This window comes from Ambystoma mexicanum, chromosome 2p (genome assembly GCF_040938575.1).
Source record: "Ambystoma mexicanum isolate Mex_15411 chromosome 2p, UKY_AmexF1_1, whole genome shotgun sequence".
Taxonomy (NCBI): domain Eukaryota; kingdom Metazoa; phylum Chordata; class Amphibia; order Caudata; family Ambystomatidae; genus Ambystoma; species Ambystoma mexicanum.
The window spans coordinates 1,130,725,941-1,130,747,789 of NC_090923.1; the positions used below are offsets into that span (position 1 = coordinate 1,130,725,941).

General features: G+C 45.2%; 1 protein-coding gene across 2 annotated transcripts in view; it reads left to right on the top strand.

Moving 5' to 3' along the window:
- GANAB (glucosidase II alpha subunit) overlaps positions 1–21,849 on the top strand; it is a 919,668-nt gene that overhangs the window by 540,867 nt on the left and 356,952 nt on the right. For both annotated transcript variants that reach the window (XM_069645184.1, XM_069645185.1), the window contains one exon: positions 3,074–3,309. In XM_069645184.1, coding sequence (XP_069501285.1) covers positions 3,074–3,309 — 236 coding nt within the window. The remainder of the gene's footprint in view (positions 1–3,073; positions 3,310–21,849) is intronic.

A 21,849-nucleotide genomic window follows, 5' to 3' on the forward strand; every position in this document is an offset into this window, starting at 1 on the left:
CTGCCTCGACTGGTCAGTCAAAGCGTTCCAAGAATCCAACGGGTACGTTGGATATTTCGGCGGCACCCTCCAATTTGTGTGATCGGCAGCCCATCCCTGCAACCGCAACAGTGGCATGCGTCTGGCCAGTCTTAAGAGTAAGGCCGCCAGCACCAAAACCCACGCGGATGTTGAGACGCCTCCAGAAGAGAGCCCAAACGTCGATCAAGGCCCTGGTTGCATTGAAATCTACGCTGCAACCGCCTACACAGCCCATACACCTCCCTGTAATGCCGAACATCAGTGAAAGTATCGCTAAGATCGTTTCGACAGTGAAAGTAAAGGACAAGGCTAGGGACGCATCGAAAGACACGTCCAAATGCCAGGAAGAGCGGAAAGATTACTCTCAGACCTCTATCCTTATCTGAGACTCTAGGTGAGAAATCTCAGAAATCCCACTGCCTTTAGAATATGAATGGCGACCTGACGAAGAGATAGTCTCCAATGTGTTCGCAGAATGGGGCTTCCCAGAGATAGACTTGTTTGCAACTCTGGAGAATGCAAAATGCCTATATTATGCCTTCAGCTACCCTCAGAACCGATCCAAGAGGAATGGTCTCTAGACAACATGGTCAGGGAAATTTGTTTACACCACACCCACCCGACTCCTCTACTCAACAAGATTGTGCACAAGATACACCAGGAACCAGTCACTATGATATTGGTGGCCCCGATGTGGGCCCGGCCCGCCATCCCTGGTTCTCCCATCTGATGGAGATCTCTCTCTCCTCCGATGAAACTGCCTTGCCCATCTTCATCCATGCCCGCAAATTCTGAACTTAGTGGCCTGGCTCCTGAAGTCATAGAGTTCGGGTACCTCCAACTTCCTCAGAGATTCATGGACATACTTAGGGAAGCAAAAAAATCCAATGCCCGACATTAGTACTCCAGCAAATGAAAGCACTTCGTCATCTGGTGCAATTCCAAGAGCATAAATCCCATTTACTGCTCACCTCCCCATATTGTGTTGTACCTGACTCACTTACTAGACTCGGGCCGTTTTTTTAATGTCCTGAAGGTTCACTTAGCTGTACTCTCAGCCTACACTACGTCCCAACAGAAGGTGTTGTGGTGGAAGATACCAGTTAATAAGGCATTCATGGAAGGGGTTAAAAGGATTCATCCACCCAGTTCTAACCCAGCTCCCGGATGGGACTTGAACGTGGTATTAACTAGACTTATGGGGTCTCTTTTTGAGCCTATGCATAAAGCGAGTCTCAAAGCTCAAGGCCGCCTTCCTAGTGGCAGTCACTTCAATAAGGAGGGTCAGTGAACTACAGGCCCTTTCAGTTCTAGACCCTTTTGTTACAGTTCAGAGATAAGGTGGTTCTGCGCACTCATCCTCGATTTGCGCCCAAATCTATTTCCAAGTTCCATGTGAACAGACTATAGAATTGCTGACTTTCTTCCAGAAAGTGGCGAAGAGAAGCCTACTCACACTAGATATGCGCAGGGCAATCATGTATTACCTGGAAAGAACTAAACCACTAAGAAAGACAAACCAGTTTTTTGTTGCAGCGGCAGCTGGTAGAGAAGGGGATCCTGTCTCTAAATCTGCTATCTCAAGGTGGATTGTCAAATGCATCACACTGTTATGCTCTTGCTAAGAGAGACCTGCCCTTCAAGCCTAGAGCACACTCTACTCTGGGCACTGGGGCTTCCATAGCATTCATTGCAAATGTTCCCCTTGAGTCCATTTGCAAAGCGGCAACCTCGAGTTCTGTACACACCTTTACACTAACGCCTAGACACTCATTCTAGATCTGATTCTCAGGTGGGACAAGCAGTATTAAGACATCTTATCACTACTGTTTCTTCTCATAACCCACCTCCAAATCCGGTTACTGCTCGCTAGCATCATAAGACATGCATTACTCACCGTGATAGCATTTCTGATGATTGTATCTGCTTAGATTCACATGCGCCAACCCTGCCTCCCCGCTCGGGTGGAAAGAACATAGACGTCTTACTACTTTCTCTCTTTATGTACTCACTCACAATAGCCTTGGGCTCCCTCATGGCAGAAAAAATACAATCGGAGGGACCTCGGCACGTGAGGTATTTTGGGTACACTACATGTCACGATGGGGATAGTGTTGGACACGCCTATGCCGATGTCCCCTTTCGGTCCCCGAAAGAAAAGATGCAATACTCCGCGGTTACCACTGGATGTCGGCCCATATGCACCGCATGTGAATCTAAGCAGATAAAATCACCAGAAATGCTATTACGGTGAGTAATGCATATCATACACCCCTTGTGAAGCCGAAACTTCATTACAGCTGCCAACCCCATAGTCTCTACAACCAATGTAGGGTAATTAATTACCTTAGGGCCAAAAAGAAGCGCTTCCATTTGGGTTACCATAGGGCCATATACGTAAAGGGTTGCAGTGGCAAGGGGACATTAGTTGAAGTCCCTTCAGAGTCTAAAAATCAAACGGGGAAACAACAAAATGTTTGGGGCTCACTTAAACCGGACAGCAGAATACCAATAATTCTGCCCTCATGTCCTCTTTTTTTGCAATCGTGTCTCATTCTTTGAGTCAATTGTGACTCGTCTGCATTAGTAACCCCCAAATATTTGGTTTATCTTTTGGTTGGAACTTTCTTACCCTTAGGAAAGATGGTTTCACACCCCTTACCAGAGGGTTTCAGAAAAATCTCTTTAGCTGCAAAATGAAAAACCTTTCCTAACAGTCTGTCACTCTCACACAATCTCCCTCCACTACACAATGCCCCCAGCTATCTGGTCTCTTTACCCCTAGGCCTCCAGGAATCCATGCACTTGTTTCACTGGATAAGCTGTTTGCCATCAGCTAGTCCTCCCTGTAAATGTAACGCCTCCTCAGTCTTCCTCTGTGGGGATTTTCTCCCTTCAGGCACTTGTTGCAACTTTCCCTGATAACTGCATGTTTCCATTTCTTGAGCACATGTTATCCATGACTCCTACTCTCAGGTAATTTTGTCTTGATCTAATTTTCAAACAGCCATATGGAGCTTCCTCCAACATCCTGTGTTTTATCCCCTTTCAGGTACCCAGGCTCTGCCACCACTCTTCTCAATTGGGTACCACCAATGCCGCTGGAATTATAATGATGAAGAGGATGTGCGTTCTGTGGATGCCGGATTCGATGAACATGATCTTCCTTATGATGTCATTTGGCTGGACATTGAACACGCAGATGGAAAACGCTACTTCACCTGGGATCCGAACAAGTTTTCCACACCCAAGAACATGCTGCAGCAACTGAATGACAAGAAGCGCAGGGTAAGTGGTGCTCTGGGAGCCTTCTGGAAGGGGGCTCTGAACGCTGTGGGGGAGGGTGACGGTGGAGGTCAGTTGTAGGAGGATAAAACCACCTTATAGTGATGTAGTGGACAGAGCAAGAATTGTTAGTGCGCCTGTACATGGTGAACTGTCAGCTCACCTCATGGCGTCTGCTGTGTCTAATCACGTGTGGGTTGTGTTGGCGGTGTTGTGCATCCAGAGCAATTATCCCATTTACCCCCGCTCATTTGTGCATTAGATTTGTTGCGTCACTGCGCTGGTTGCCCAATTGAAGGCGCGCAAGTAGGCTGTCGCTCGAGGGATGATCTAAGTTGCAACCGTACCTTGGTTGAAATATAGCAAAGGTTATCTTTTTCATAGCGCCTGGCTTCTTATTGTTCTTGCAGGTTCTAATTAGAAAAATGCATCCAATGCGATATTTTCACATCCCATTTTTATTTTACAAATTGTCCTCTTGACACGTGTTTCGACCTACTGGTCCTTTTCAAAATAGGGCTACATAGTTCACATCTACAAAGCCATATGTATATATTTGCATATTAAATTGCCACCAACACATTGTTAAATTGTCATTACAAATTGGTACCAATTACATAAGTGTATAAATTGTGATCATTCAATCAACCATTTAACACATCCCAAATTGCAAACAGTAATTTATGACGGAAATTAAGGGTTGGAGGAAGGGAGGATTGGAAGGTAGGGTGAAAAGAGAAAGAAAAACAAAGGACAAACATGTTACATCAATGTAATAACCTGGACTATTAGTATTGCTCCTGTCCATGTATCCCAGTTTATCATATAACTTATATATGTTGGTGTCACTACTGTAAAAGAAAAAAAAAACACAGGTTAGAACTATTAGACTCCCAGTGCCTACATTTGTCATCCACTCTAATAGGTGCTTATTGTTAACCACATCCCGCTACACCGTGGTCGTATTCATCCCCCATGTGCAGGTGTTTACACATGCATGTTTAACTGTTTCCTGAGTGCTTTTGCAGTCATAGAGTAACACACTGCATGCTGACAGGTTTCTAATATGTATATATATTTCTGAGGCTTGTTGAATCTGCTTAGATCACATGCTGTGCATAGGCCGACATCTAGTGGAAGCTGCGGAGTATTCGTTTTTCGAAACTCGAAAATGGGCGTCGACACAGGGCGTGCCAGTAATACTATCCCTAGTGTGACGTCCACTGTACCCAAGATCCCTCACGCATCTAGGATCCTCGGATTGTTTTTTTCCGCCATACTGGTCGGAAGCATTTTGCAGAGTCCCCTGGCCTTAGCCATACTTTTGCTAAAATATTTGCTAGAACTTTTGCTAAAATATTTGCTAAAATATTGATCAATTGACATCCTTCCCCATCCCAACGTCGAACTTCGACACTCGACGCCGGCTGGAGAAGAAATCGACCGTCGGCTGCTGCATGACGGATTTGGGACTCGGAAGGCCTCTGGCGGGGGTTGGACATACTCTACACTCTTGGTATATACACCTTATACATTTCCTACACTTAACAGCCCGCTGCCTCAAGGTGCGTATGGAGGGTACCCCTTTTCAATTCTGCCCCAAGGGCAATCGCAAATACCCTTGGGTCGACAGGCACGCCACGTGCAATCTCTGCTTGCCGAGGGACCACCCGAAGCGAACTGCAGAGCATGTAGTAGGTTTAAACCTAAGACACTTAAGGACCGTTCGACGAAGCGTTGGGCCCACCACGCCAGGCAGGCAGCCATGGCAGCGGAGGGCGCCTTCAGCGATGGCAGCGACGCCGTGCTTTCGGACGGCGAGGGCATTACGGCGTCGAAAAACAGCCGAGCGCAGGTCCCCGACCTCGGAAGGTCGTCCGACAGGGCGGCTATGGGGAAGACCCCCGGCGACACAGGCGCTTCACACACCACCCATACTAAACACACAAAGTCCAACCGAGACCCGACGACGTCGAGTGCTCGGAAAGAGGCACAAACAGAATGGTCCGAATCGGTGTCCTCTGGGCGTTCGAGATCGCCGCATGACTCCAGGCAATCATCCACTCTTGCCAAGTGTGCCTCACTCCCTAGGCTAACGGAAGTTCGATCGTCGGAAGACGAAGACGACTTCCACCCCCAGGCCGCTCTCCAGGAGTCGGAGCCCGCAGACAAGATCAGCACGGCCCCACGTTCGAAGGACAGGGACTCTACCCCGATCCTCGTCGCCAGGCGTCGAAAACCTCCGGAGCCACAAAGGGACAGGGAAAACACTTTTCCACTCACGGGGAGAGGGGAAAACAGCAGAAGAAGCAGCCTCTGCACTCTTCCACACCTGTGAAACACTCCACTCCTCCTAAACAGGCAGACAAGACCTGGTCTGCTGATATTTCAAAGAGCAAATCTACTCAACATAAATCTCATAAACTTTCTGAGTCATTCCCAGTTCCAAAAAATGTTAGTGATGACAAAGGGTCATGTCAAGGATGTCTTCTTTGGCAGACTTTTACGATAAAAATCCAGACCATTTCCTTTCATATGATCCACAAGGGGCTACACCCTCAGGCTCTAATGATCCTATCCCCCCGAGTAAGAAGCCCCGGTTTGGGACACCGATGAGGTCTACAGACCCCTTCGCGGTACAACCATACTCACGACCATACTCACTATATCAAGGAGAGACTTCCTTTGGTGAGGACCAGGATTTTGGCATGGTAGAAGAGCAAACCGGGACGGGCTACTATGGGGACGATGAGGACCAAGAAGAGGAAGAGGAAGACCCGAAACCTACAGAGTAGATTCCCCGGTAGAAAAGGAAGCCCCGGTTACCGACTCCCCTGTCGATACCCAGCCCCTCCTAAACGAAGTTCTCGCACGTGCAGCAGAATATTTCCATATTGACACCCACGGTGTCCAGGAGGAGAGGGACTTCGCCGAGGAGTCAGTAGGAGAAAGGAGGCCTGTTGCCCAGACCATCCCTATCCTCAAGTCTATTCAGCGAAGAATAGACCCGTCCCTGGTGAACCCGAACCTCACCAGAGCAGTCAATCCCAGAGTTGAAAAACTTTTCAGGGCAGCCCAGTCTGACCCTCTCTATATAAGAGGACATCTGAAGCCAGACTCCCTAGTTGTCACACTTGTAAGAGGGCTGGAACACCCTTGTCATCGTCCGAAGCTCCTCCAGACAAGGAGAGCAAAAAATTATATGGTTTCAGCAGGAAAGTAGCCTCAACGTCCGCCTATCAGGCAAGGATTTCAAACTCCACCACCCTGTTGGCCAGCTACAACTGCCATCAGTGGGAAGAAGTTGCGGCACTCATAGCCTCTGCACCAGAACCCTTAAAGGGCCAGTTAGCTCGGATTTCCGCAGAGGGTAGAGCCGTGTCTGGTTGCATTTTAAAAGCAACCTTTGACGCCGCGGACAACGCAGGCAGATTGATAGCAGAAGGTATCGTTATCAAGAGACATGCGTGGTTACGGCAGTCTGGTTTTAGGGCAGAAACCCAGGCATCATTGTTGGACAAACCGGTGGAAGCCGATCTGTTTGGTAAGGCGGTCGAGGACGCACTGAAGAATGCCAAGGACTAATACGAGACACTCAAGTCCCTTGGCCAGTTAACCAATAAACCCCCTAACCAGAGAGGGAATAGTAATTTTCGTCGCCCACGCGGCCAAAATTCCCAGAGAGGATCGAACTATTCCCAGGGGCAGGGTACACAGTGGAACAACAGCCAACAGTCTACCCAGGGTTACGGCAGGGGTAATGGGAGAGGACGTGGTAAAGGCAGAGGCAGCCCCAGCAAAGGAGGCGGCACGCCTCCACCAAAGCAGTGACGCTCAGTTCAGGGTCCCTTCTCACACAACCCCAGTAGGGGGACGCATTTCCAACTTCACCCAGGCTTGGGAAGGGATCACATCAGACAGATGGGTGCTGTCAACCGTATCCACAGGGTACTGTATAGAACTACTGCAGCATCCCCGGAACCATCCTCCACGACAAAGAGTACACTCTTTAGAACATCAGAAGATTCTCCTCAAGGAGATTGCCATTCTGCTAGCAAAGGACGCGATAGAACTCGTCCCGGGACACCAGGTAAACAAGGGTATTTATTCAACTTACTTCCTTGTGCCAAAAAAAGATTTGACAATGCGCCCAGTATTGGACTTACGGCCTGCCAACAAGTATGTCAAGCCCCAAAAGTTTCGTATGACTATGCTACAAGAGGTAATCCCCCTCCTACAAAAGGGGGATTACATGGCAACCTTGGATATGAAAGATGCCTATTTTCATATTTCCATGTTCCCAGCGCACAGAAGGTACTTGCGCTTCAAGGTGGACAGTCAGCACTACCAATTCAAGGTACTGCCCTTCGGGATAGCTTCGGCACCAAGGGTATTCACCAAGGTACTGGCGGTGGCGGCTGCACACCTACGCAGCGAGGCAATCCCGGTGTACCCTTATCTGGACGACTGGCTCATAACGGGGGAAACCCCAGTAATTTGCAGGACAAACATTCAAAGGACTATCGACCTCCTCCACGAATTAGGCTTCTCAATCAACGAGAAAAAGTCAAGCCTGGTGCCAAGCACCTCCAAACAGTCCTAGGAGCAATCCTAGATACCCAAGAGGGGTTGACCTTTCCTTCAGAGGAAAGAATTCGGAATATACTACTGCAAATTCCGCAATATCAGTCCGGTCACCAAATAACTGTACGCAAAGCAATGCGTTTACTGGGCATGATGGCGTCATGTATTTACCTGGTCCCCCACGCGCGCCTGCGCATGCGTCCCATGCAGGAATGGTTGGCGAAACAGTGGTCTCAGGCAAGTGGTCAGTGGGACGATCTAGGGGTCGTTTCGCCAACACTAGTACAAAGCCTTCACTGGTGGACAAGAGAATCTTGCACAGGGAAAACTCTTTTACGATCCCGAAGTACAGGCAGTAGTCACTACCGATGCATGTCTGACGAGGTTGGGAGCTCATCATCTCTACCACACAGCTCAGGGTCTCTGGTCTCCCTCAGTGGCCAAGAACCACATCAACCTGCTAGAGCTTCTGACAGTATTCAGAGCGCTTCAAGCGTTCGAGCCCCACCTACTAAACCTGTCAGTGCAAATCCGGACGGACAGCACAACAGCCATGTTCTACCTGAACAAGCAAGGAGGGACTCGTTCGCCAAATCTGTCCAAGCTTGCCCAGAAAATATGGATATGGGCACTCAGACGCAACATCTTCCTGTCATCACATTATGTTCCAGGGGAGCTCAATTCCCTAGCGGATGCACTGAGCAGAGACTCCCTCCCAGAGGAACACCAATGGGTTCTACACAGAGAGCACAGAGAGGTCGTAGAAGATATCTTCTCTCAGTGGGGTTTCCCCACTATAGACTTATTCGCCACAAGCTAAAACAGACAATGCCCAGGATTTGCATCCAGGTTCCCCCAACCAGACTCCCAGGGGAACGCCCTGTGGATGAACTGGTCAGGGATGTTTGCGTACGCTTTTCCACCAAGTCCTCTCCAGGAAGGTGGTGAACAAGATGAACAGAGTCGATGACGCTCGTCCTAGTTACTCCCATGTGGACAAGACAACCGTGGTTTCCACACCTACGCAGGATGGCGGTGTGCGAGCCCATACAACCTACTGTCCCAGCACCAAGGTCAAACAGTGCATCAGTAACCCATCTCAATGAACCTGGCAGCATGGCTCCTGAGGTCATAGAATTTGGACATCTCAATTTACCACAGAGGTGTATGGACATCCTAAAGGAATCTAGGAAACCAAACACAAGGCACTGTTATTTTGACAAGTGGAAGAGATTCGTTATCTGGTGCCAGAGTAGACAAATCAACCCAGTTGATTGCACTCCTTCCACTATTGTTACATACTTGCTCCACCTGCTAGATGTAGGATTGGTTTTTAACTCACTGAAAGTACACCTGGCAGCCCTGTCGGCATACACCACTTCCCATAACAAGGTCTCGTGGTGGAAAGTACCAGTAGTTAAAGCCTTCATGGAAGGAGTAAAGAGACTTCACCCTCCTATTTCGAATCCACCACCAGGGTGGGACCTTAATGTGGTGCTATCTAAGCTCATGGGACCCCCTTTCAAACCCATGCATAAAAGCAGTCTCAAACACCTGACTTATAAAACGGCCATCTTAGTAGCTATTACTTCTATAAGAAGGGTCAGTGAAATTCAGGCTCTGTCAGTGCAGGATCCCTTCTTTACTGTCCAAAAAGACAAGCTGGTTTTACGCACACACCCTAGGTTCTCACCTAAGTTTATATCTAAATTCCACGTAAACCAGTCCATCGAGCTTCCGGCTTTCTTCCAGGACCAAGCTCGGCTGAGGTGAAACTACACACCCTAGATGTGCGTAGGGCGGTCCTCTACTATGTAAATAAAACCAGACCGCTAAGGAAAACAGATCAGCTGTTTTGTCTCCGTAGCTACAGGCAGAGAGGGGGATCGCGTCTCTAAAGGTGCCACCTCGAAGTGGATATTAACTGTATCCAGCTGTGTTACTCACTCTCTGAAAGAACTCTGCCTTTCACGTCAAGGGCCCACTCTACTAGAGGCATTGGGGCCACTCTGGCTTTCATTGCAAATGTACCCCTTGACACCATTTGCAAAGCAGCTACTTGGAGCTCTATTCACACTTTTACTCCGCATTACTGCATTGACACCCATTCCAAGGCAGATACACAAGTGGGACAAGCGGTTCTAAGACACTTATTTGCTCATGACCCTTCTCACATCCCACCTCCTTCTTCAGGTACTGCTCGCTAATCTATGCAGAGCATGTGATCTAAGCAGATTCCACAAGCCTCAGAAGGGATACATTACTCACCGTAATCGTATTTCTGATGCTTGTATCTGCTTAGATTCACATGCGACCCACCCTTCCTCCCCTCTGAGAGAAGGCGCATGGTTGCTTGTAGTCTTACCTTTCTATATATCTGCTTGGATTATCTGTACTCGTGCTACTCCTCATGTCAGAAAAAATACAATCTGAGGATCCTAGACGCGTGAGGGATCTTGGGTACAGTGGACGTCACACTAGGGATAGTCCTACTGGCACGCCCTGTGTCGACGCCCATTTTCGAGTTTCAAAAAACAAACTGTAATACTCCGCAGCTTCCACTAGATGTCGGCCTATGCACAGCATGTGAATCTAAGCAGATACAAACATCAGAAATACGATTACGGTGAGTGATGTATCCCATATATCTCCATTGTTTTCGGTAAAATTAAGCTTGCCCATTCAAATTTTATTTACCAGTTCCTTTCATGGCTTTCATTGCATTCCCCTGTGAAGCCTAAACATCACAATTCTTAAACAATTGCCCATTCCCACAATGAAACTATTCTCCACAGGTTAAATTAATTGGCAAACAAAAGCTCACCTTCCTTCACCTTGGTGTGCCCCTGTTTTATCGCAGGGCAGCAGAGGGCGTTCAGTATCTGGTCTCCAACGCGGGCAGCATGTCCGGGCCCTCATTTGTTTCTACATTTGTTTACATTATTGACATCAGACGTGTTGCACGCAAAGTCATCCATTTCCCATTACGTTGATGGAAGGGCTGTGAGGAGCGGTTTAGCTGTGGCGGCAGTGTGAATCATTTACTTTACTTCATTGGATTGTCGTTGGATTGTGAGAGCGATCGGAGAGGAGCTGAATTCCTACCCTGCACAAACTTTAATAAAAGCAAAAGGTGAAAAGGACGCCGTCGCTTTAACATTACGAGGACCTCCTCCCCAGTGACGCGCAAGTCACGTGTCAATCAGCTGGGTTCATCAGAACACCTGATCCGCCCTGTGGCAGAAGGGCTGTGAGGAGCTGTTTAGCTGTTTGGCGGCTTTGGCGTGTGGAGTGTCTCCCTTAGCTCACTGGGAGTGAAGCCGGCACAATCCCTTGCCAGTGTAGCAGGTAAACAGTTAACTATGGCCGAGGCTGGCCCCCTGACACGCTCAAAATTAAAGCACTCTACACAGGCGATTGATAAAACGTTGTCTTTGGAGGGGAATCTGCACCCCGGTAAGTTTGATTTGGAGGGATACAACTGGTTGTGTCAAAAGCAAAAAGAATCTGCTGGCTGCTGTTACACACACACAGATCATACAGTGCAAATAATGAGTAATAGACACCCGCTTTCCCATCATTGGTGCAACTGGCAAGTAAATACCTCTCACGAACACCTTTCTATACGTCTTCAACGTCTTTAACAAGTGTCACAGGGAACGGTGTGGCAGCTGAAGTAAACACGGGAGATGAGCGAGGCACAGATGGAAGAGAGGGTGCACAAATAAACAGAGTGATTGGGCTTGGGTGCTCTTCAAATGACGCTGAAGGAAATGAAAAGTCCAATACCAATAGCGCTCTATGCCTAAACCCAAACGAAATTTTACACGATGGTGAAGGAGGAAAAGAGATTGAAATCAACATGGCAATCTTTGACTCTCCATTTGATGTAACAGACATTGAGCTATTGCAACTAGAGGTCCCGTGTTCAGAGTGAAACAAATTCAATGAGATTCTCATACCCAACCGCTGAAGGAAAAGCCAAAGACTTGAATGTGGGCAGGAACTTAAATAAAAACCCTTCAGACCTTGGACAAAAAAGCGACAATACATATGCCTTAACAAACAAGGAATTGTTTGGAGAAAGAAATGGAAACACGCGAAATACAGTATCAATGCATGTGAGAGGAAAATCAAGCTTGTGCATAAGTCAATATGGTAAAAACAGTAAATGTGCAGCGTCAAATGGCAGCAGACCCAATAGTAGATTTGACTTTGCAGGTCGTGAGGCTCGATTAACAGAGCGCTTAAAAGCTGATTTTGAAGCTATGAAGAGCAAACTAGCAGAGAGCTTCACCTCCACCAATAAGATAAAAGGCAGATATGCACGCTCTGAAACTCCTCAAATATACACGATGAACAAAGACCTCTCAAATTTACAAACAAGTCCAGAAAAACATGGTCAACTAGCGACTTTTGAAACTAACATGGACAAATCATTGTTTAGAAAACAAATGTATGCCACTCCAGCAAATTTGCAAAATGAGAAAATGACTCAATATCAAGAGGCAAGAAAGGGAATCAGAACTATTATGCAGCCGATGGTAAGCTGTTCAACGCCAGAGCCGGCTATTTTGTCAGATGAACCTGGGCCAATGCCGTGTATGGCTATAGGAGAGCCAAAGCGAGACGGAAGAGGGTTGACAAGCGGGATCAAAGACATCCAACAAAATGATTTGGAAAATGAGCAGTCATTTAAATCAAATCTGTCAACCGCGGCTGCAATACTATTTCATAATAATGTATTGGCCGCAACATGCTTGGCATTGTTTCCATTCGTAAAACTTTACGAATCACTCCACGAGGGATTGCAAAATAACAGCGCACAAATTGGTCATCTAAATTAAAAAATAACTAAAATGGAAAGTGCAAATGCGTCATTCAAACAATATCGTGAAAGTCTCCAAAGCTACGTCCTGTTATGTCTAGTTAAGTGAACAAATCAGAAAAGATAACATCGATAAAAATACCTTAATGGAAGTACTGCTAGCCTGTCTAATGCAAGTGAGATCAGATGCTAACAGCAAGACCACAGTCCCCAAAAGTCTGCGGGTACTCCAAAAAAACGTGGAAACACAGGTTGCTCTAGGCAGTGATGGTGGCAGCTCGTCTGAAACACCGGATGGAAAAGAGTCCTCTGCTAAAACGAGACAACCTATGGAGTCACGAGGTCTTAGATCTCATGAGAACGCTGAACCATCAATAGGATCAAATCAAATGGGTCAGGTGGGGGGGACAGTGAAACCACATCTGCTAATACAAACGAAACTGAGGTAAACTCTCACTCAAGAAATAGAAATATTATGACAATTTGTTTGGAAAATGTTGCAAAGCAATCGGAAAAACCTCACTGTCCCACAGATAAATTGACATACTGAATCTTCGGTGGTGCAGCAAAAAACATTGCCAGCGACACCCAAACCTCTCAACCTAAGGCTGATAAGCAGTGCTCTGCAAAAGAAAACTGAAAAGAAAAATCTTGCATTAGTAAAAAAACAAACAAGCTGTTCGAGAAAGTTTATACGAAACTTGCCAAAACCAGTCAAACAAAGTCTTTTCACAAGAGAGAAACGGGGTCAACACAAAGACCCGGAGAAAGAAAAAAATCTTATAAATATTGTTGGAGTAACCGCCAAATCAAACACTAAAAATCCCAAAAAAAGAATGAGACTGGACTCAGACAATGATTCTATTCAAACAGTAAAATCTTCGGTGGACCGCTTTGATTTGTCGACATACTCTGAAAGAACCGCAAAGCAAACTTTATCACAATCCATGGCAAAACCTGTAAAAAAAGGTCAGTCTCAAAGACATCTGGGACTTGCAGTAAAGCAGAGAAATGTACCTGAAATTAAGGAAGGTCCAGAGCGAGACACTGCGAAAAAGCACCATGTGACATTAAATCCAAAGCTTACCCGAGCACAATCACAGAACAAACCCCTTGTTGTGGAAAAACGAAAGTCGATTGAAGCAAAAATGTTGCAAGGGAAAATACGGATTGAAAACATATTCCATGATGAAAACAATGTAAATCTAAATGGAGGTATTGCATTCAGTGCCAATACTAAGGACGGTGACCACACAAGATATTGGCATAGTGGAATACATTTCAGAAGAACGTGCAGAGCACATTTTACTGCATATAAAATCAAAAGCAGTACGAAAGACGAACTACTGTTTTTGGGATTTGAGATCTCGTCTCAGAAGTATCTGTACTGAAAAGTCCTACAGGTCAAAATAAGAACACAAAAGAAACTGACTAACAGCGCAGAGACACATTAAGGAAACGGCTAAAAGCGAGCCCATCTTATCCGCTCCAAGTAAATAATATGGAAACAAGAATGAGAAAGCATTAGCTAGGCAAACATAAGCAAGAAGGACTCGCCACACTGATATCATGGAACACGAGAGGGTTCCAACACCTATTTGATGAGTTCCCAGTAGATTTGACTGAAAATGTTACAATATGCCTACAAGAGAAATGGTTGCGGACTCCACCCGTAAAAGATGGGTACCTGGCGCTGCTTAATCCAGCAGAGAAAAATGCCAAGGGCCACCCCTTCTCAGGCTTAATTACAATGATGAAAAATGGAACCACTTGGGAAGTATGTGAAAAAGAAAACCCAAAAAGCTTTGTTCAGGCGACCTAATTCAAAAACAAAATGCACAACATATGAAAACACAATACCTGTTATTAATTAACATGTATTGGAATCCAGCGAAGATCACAACTGAGAAGTTTATTTCAACAATAATGACCATAATTGATAAAACTCTAATGAAACATCAAGATTTATCGATCATCCTATGTGGAGACATGAACCTAACATGGTTCAATGATGAAAAGAAGCTTATCTCAACTATAACTAAGGAAGCACAGAAAACTGCAAGGAGAGTTTGATGGGACAATGAAATGGACGCAATAGATTGCGACATGGTCAATGGACATGTAACTGGCGATATGCCACCTAATTTCACCTGGCGAAATTGCGGTCATGAAAAGATCCTGGACTACATATGGACATCAAAAAACTTATGGAATAAGATCTTAAAGCTACGAATTGTGCAGACCGTACGCAGCGACCATGATGTCTTGGAAATGACATGGCCATTAAGCCAGAAATCGGAAGTACAGACCTGTAAACAAACCTTGGAAGTAAATCAAGGGTGAAATCGGCTACGCCTGAAAGAGAAACAAATAACAGGTCTAACAGAAGTGTTTCAAGCCTTATCCTATACAACACACGATTCGACAAATTATGTAGCACTATTACCTTATCAAAATATGTGCGGATCACAGAATGTACAAAATTAAAAAAATACATAGGCTTGAATGGAGTAGAGTTGTAAAAGATCAGAGGAAACTGCTCAATAAAGATATAAGAGCGTTAAAACGAAATATGGGAGTGAAATCCGTATCCCCTATCAAACGTCGACAAAAATACAGAAACTGGCTAAAAACGTTCTCCTGTATGAGAGATCAAGAATGTGGTGAGATGATGCTATCATTAATTAAATCCAACAACTCGAGGGAGATCTGGCACATTTTAAATCAAGATAACGCAAATCAAACAGATATGCTAGCAAATGGGGTCTCCGAGGGTGACTGGCAAAAGCATTTTGAAGGTGTATTCTACATATGGTGTATTCTTGGAAACTCAACTTGGAACAACAACAAAACTGAATGCAGAGGTAACGCGATGGGAAGTATCGGAGACTGAAGATGATATACAAATTGCTATCTCCAAGCTGAAAAACTCCTGTGCTGCAGGGCCCGACGGCATTTCCACTGTGATGTTAAAAGCGCATAAATATGAATGGTCTATATTTATAGCCATGTTATTCAATAGAATTGCTAAACAAAAGGCACTCCCAGCCTCCAGGACTGAGGCGATTGTAGTGCCAGTTTTCAAGAAGGGCAATCGGGCTGATCCAGCCAACTACCGGCCGATTGCCCTTCTTGACACTATTGGAAAGATAATGGCCACTTTCCTCCATCAAAAACTAACAACGTGGGCAAACAACAAAGGAATTTCAGACTGTCGACAGACGGGTTTTACAAAAGGAGTCGGGACGGAGATCAACCCGACGACGATTAATTTGTTGAAACTGGAAGCCCTAGAGAAGAAATCAAATCTATTTCACGCCTTTGTGGATATGCAGCAGGCCTTTGATACAATAAATCATGAACTATTATGGACGAAACTTACAAACTGGGGTTGCCCAGAAAATATTCTACAACCAATAAAGGCCTTCCATTCAAATACATCAATTTGTGTTAGGATAAATGGAAATGGAGATCTATCGGAAGCGATAGACGAATAAAGGGGTAAAACAGGGCTGCCCATTGGCTGTTGCTTTGTTTAAGCTGTTCATCGCTGATATCGCTGAAGCTATAACAAACATAAAATGCTTCTCTCCAAAAATAAATGGACATCAAATCTGTTGTGCAACATATGCTGACGATCTGTTTTTGATCGATTCTACTCCAATAGGGCTACAGCGACGTCTATCAGGTCTACAAAAATATATGGCGGAAAACGAACTGCGAATTAATGTAAAAAAGACAAAAATCATGAAGTTCGGCCCAGCAAAAGAGAAAAATCGAAATTTTAAGTGGAAGATCGATAATTAGGTAATGGAGGAAGTGGCTGAAATCTGCTATTTGGGAATAGTGGTAAACAGGTCGATTTGAGAAACAAGCTGGGTACAGTACCCGTTTCAACGTATGGAAACATTCTCCCAACAAGGAGCGAGAATCCACACTTTATTTGGAAAGTTCAGTCTAATCCCTGTTCGGCAGTTCTACACGCAAAAAGTAGTCCCTGGTATCATCTTTGGAGCTGAAACAGGATGGAACCCAGATCATAAAACCTGGACACAATTAGAGGGAATTTTCTGGCGGCGAGTATTAAGACTACCTAAATATATATCAACTATCATAATTAGGCATGAACTTGCATTAGAAGAACTATATGGATCCGTCTGGAAATCCCTTGTGATTCTACGAAAAATGTTAATTGCCTAGCCAGAACCAGCATACAAAATATTAGCGCCTAGAGACACCATTGCGTACACAGGATTACTTAAGAAATGGATGCAAAAGTTAGAAGCAGTCCGGAAAGCGGCCGATATCCAGATGGCAATGCTGTTGGATCAGCCTCAAAATGTAAAAAAGAAAATAAAACAGTGATTTTCGATTCTAAACTTGTCCAAATATAATAAACTACCAACTGCTCTGGAACTTGGACTTGTAATGAATCGGCTAGACAGCATGCCTCAATAATTGCAAAAATGTCTCTCGTCACCATTGCAATGGGTTTCTAAGATTGCGTTTAAATGCTTATAAAACAAAACAAATGCTAGTGGTATGTCATATGGAAACATCAAATGACAATGTATGTAGATTCTGTATTGTCAGTGTAGAATCACTTGAACACTTAATAACAGAATGTACTGAACTAACGAGCCAAAGGTCAACCCACCTGAGTCGATTTGCTCCAGTAGGTGAAAACATGGACGAATGGTGGCTCAGGATTTTAGGCGGAAGTTCTGTGCATCTGACATGCTTAGTAATAAACTTCCTGGACAATATTCTGGAGCAATCAAAAAACGAAATGAAATAATTATTTTTTATACCTGTTGAACAGATCACGTGTTCACTGTGATCAAATATTGGAAATTAAGTTCTGGAGTCGATGTTGCAAACTGTTAAGGAAGTTGTTTTAATGAAATGACAAGAAATCTGTTGTGACAAAGTTTGAATTAAACTAAATGTAACAATAAAAAAAATCAAAAAATTATGTTGACTGAGTTCAATGTTCCTTCTTGTATTGGTCTAGAGGATTGATTATTTAAATTTTAATTGTAGAACACAAGCTGACATAGTATCCCAGAGCATCTGACTATACTGTTGTGTGTGTGTGTGTGTGTGTGTGTGTGTGTGTGTGTGTGTGTGTGTGTGTGTGTGTGTGTGTGTGTGTGTGTGTGTGTGTGATCCTATTCATCAAATAAATGTCACGGACCCTCACATTTTATTTGGACTTGTGGGTCTATTCTAGCCATCCCACTCTAATAACGTTATTGTTCAGAACTTGGTTCCTATAACTCACATGTTACATAGCGCATCCGGTATTTGCAAACTCGTCCTGCATTCCCCACATGTAGAGCATACCCCTTATGTGAATCTGATAACATCCAAATTCCAAGTACTACTTCTCCAATGCATGTGCTTCCAGTTCTACTGTGGACCGCTTGGGTTTGCATTCAATATGCTACATACTTTTTTGCCTGCCATTACTATATGCCATTCATGCCCAACTAAACATTGATGAATTCCATTTCCTCAGGGATAGCCTTAACAATCCCTCCCTGCATAATTCACGTTTTGACGTCTCGTGATAGACGTCCATTACCAAATAGACTTGTACATTCAAAATATAATGTGGTAGGGCTTGGGGGGGGGGGGTGCCTTGAACTAGTGCGCAACCTATTCAATATATTCAGCATGTAACCACACCTCGTCCATAGTGGAACCCCTTTAATCATTACTTCAATCAATATTCCTAGTAACAGTATTTAAATGAAAATTATTTAATATTTTAGTCATGGTTAGACCTCTAATCATTTCAATATGCGATACCTGTATCCCATATCCGAAATGCCAACCTACTTGATGCCAAACAGCCAGTGATAAGTAGATTCATGAAGAGTCTGCTCTCTTTCTTAACATAAGAAAATGCTCATGTCATTTTCATTGTTAAGCCCCATTTCAGTAGTGCGCATTCTACATCTAAGCCTTGCCTCCCTTTGTCTCAATTTAATTTCCTGATCTCCCTCTTTTGGACCAAGGCTGATCTTGCTTAGTCCAATAATCATCAGATCCTTCCTGTCATCCATTTGATGCTCTGCTTGCCAGTGCGTTGCTAGTGGGTACTTCTGATCCTGACCCCCAATAATTGCCAGGTGCTCTCAAAAGTGGATTCTCTGTTCACTGGTTGTACTTCCTATGTAAAGTTTCTTGCCTTTTGCATATGATCCCATATAGTACAAATTTAGATCTGCAGTTGATCGTACCTTCTATTTTGATATTAGCTCCTTGTTTAGCTATGAATTCTTGAGTCTTCTTATGTGTATTATCCCATTCCCATTTAGGATTTTGGGTTTTGTTTCCATTGGACTGTTTATTTGTTTCCCCCTAGCGAGCATCTCGTATCTCCGATGCCAATGAGGGAAATCCAGTGGATGCAGACATTGTGTATATGGTGGGGGGAGTCGGGTGTTTCCATACGATTTTGTTAGTGATTAAATGCACCATTAAATCCCATAGCTTTACGAGGCAATTGCTGCGCTGCATCTACCCCATTGGTCCCTTTTGTGTGTTTGCTTATTGCCCCATGGTTTGTTCGGGGAACTTGGCCTACTGCCTTACTGATGTTCGGAGTACCCCCCTTTCCACTAGACTTGATGGATTCTCCTTAGATGGCCAACTTCTGTTTAACAAAATAGACACAAATGGCAAAAATTCTTTTGAATACTGTCCTTGTTCTATCCCTCCTTATCAACTGATTTGGAATGCTGAAGATGTGGGGGAAAGGGTTTTTAAAATTTACAGTGCGCACCCAGCATGAGCAGCCCTCCATGTGTGGAGGCCCCTCTGCACCCTTGTGTCAGCACCAGGTCCTTCTCAATTCAATTTTTTCGCCCTTCTGAGGCATAAAGAGGTTTGTCCTAGCACTTCCCCACTTCCTGGTTGGCATGCTGTGCTGCTGCTTCACCTTCATGATAGATGATTTTGTTTTTAATTTCATTTGGCTAGCCTTCCTTCCATTCGTGGATTAAGTACTGCACTTGCCACTGACCACTGGACACAAACCTTGCATAAGATGCGTTAGGCTCTTCTCAGTGGCTGACCCTCACAGACGCTCCCTTTACTGTTTGGGGAATTTCTATTTGGAAATGTCCTGTCAGTGTTTTGTGGGACTTCAGTGCGAGTAGCTGAGGATCAGCCTTTCATCCATTCTGTGAGACATTCCGGTGCCACCTTGGATTTCAAGCGTGAGGAATTGTTGCACATTAGCAGTAAGAACAATTTTTGGACAAAGCACTGAATGAGTCTGCAATGCTTTTTTGGTACTGGTAAAAAGGTTGCCTCCTCAGCATCCTCTATTACAGGTCTACCCACCAGTCAGGAGTGGGTCACTTGAACTATTTGAGCAAAATCTTCCAAATCTTGAGGTCCTGCAGGAAGAAATGCCCTCTTTTTTTTATTAGGGATAACATCTTGAAATGTGGGTCTGATATGAGCCATTGCATCCTTTGCTTGTCATGAATGATTCACCAACCTTGTCCCATAGTGAGGGCTGATCAAAGGTGTTTGGAGGGTTATTTAGAACTATCATTGGTGTATGGGTTCTGGGAGGTATGAAGATCCTTCAGATGACGGCACTTCTCCCCAGAGGCGGACTCGCTTCCCATGAGGCTAGGGAAGTGAGGCTGCTAACCAATAGTCCCCCTGGGGGTGGTAACATGCAGGAGGATCTCATGGGAACGGACTCCCCTCCTAGGGACAAGGACCTGAGTCTGGGACACAGCAGCTTCATCGTCCAACCCCAGAGGGTAATAACACCCAACCCTTCCTTACGTATGCTAAGGTACGAGACTATGGGCCTCATTACGAGTCCGGCAGTAATCCTGCCGGACTCGTGAAATTATACCAGCACCTAGCTTGCCGGTGCGACTGGGGCATTACAAGTCATGTCGGCCCGGCAAGCTAGGTGCCGTTAAATGTTGTTCCCCATTCCCGTGGAGTCCCATAGGACTCCACGGGAATGGGTTCACAGAAGCACCAGCACCGTTCCTAACGGTGCTGGTGCTTCTGTGACGGCTCTGCCTACCGTGGCTGCTGCGCCCGGCAGGGTCAGACATGTCGGTTGCAGCGGCTCCAGCAGGCAAAATCTGAATGTGGTAGACCGGAAACAAGGGTGCCGTGGGGCTTACCGCCCCCTTTTTTCCAGACCGCCACTGTTGTAATGAGGCCTTATGTGTTACTGTAATGTCAGATAGTTTCACTATGATAAGTACTGGGACGAAGAAGAAATCAAGAACGCTAAAGCCAAGCATGAACAGTGTTAGGCCAACTGTTGTCAATCCAACTGACCTTACGCTCAAGCAGTCCTGGCTACATAAGCTGAACAGTAAAGGACAAGGAGGGCGATATTCGGAAGGGTTATGCCATCCGGGAGGCAAAGTTGGCGAGGTAGGAGGCTGCCAAAATGTCAGTGAGTCGGAAACTGAGCATTCGAAGGTTGCACCAAGGCAGCTTTGTGAAGTGATGAGCACTAACCGTGGGACGTGAGGATAGCGTCTAGACGATTGGTAAAAACCGACAACCCTGAAGCTGAGAGTCTGTGGTGAAGGCACGACCTGTAGTGGATAGACCATTTGGTCCGAGAACTATGCCAAGACCGCTAACACTAGCCTACTCCGAAACCACGTAAGCGATTGTATGGGAAGTACAAGGTACTGTGCTGTGCGATCCAAGAACTACGCCCAGGCCACCAAGTCAAGTGGGCCGTAGAAGAGAAGTGTTGGGTAGATTTTCATTTTTTATTCACAACCTCTTCCACGTGAGTCCCTTTGCAATTTTTGTTGGACTACTGGATTTTTGTTCTGTTCCCCTGGGTGAGTGGGAACCTTTTTCCCCACTCTTTCATTCTTTTACCTTATCTTTGGGATACTTTTGTATTTCTTTTTATACCTTTTTCTTAGAGACATGCTTTCCTCCACGTTTTATGGTATCTGTCTTTTAACTTTTGCAGCACACAGCACTCTTTGTGCAGTGCTTCTGGAGCCCTTTAGGCTTCCCTTTTTATTTTCTGTTACAGGGGGATATTTTTATTCTTTCCATCTTTTCTATTGTGAGATGAGCACACCCAACCTTATGTGGAGGGCTGAGGG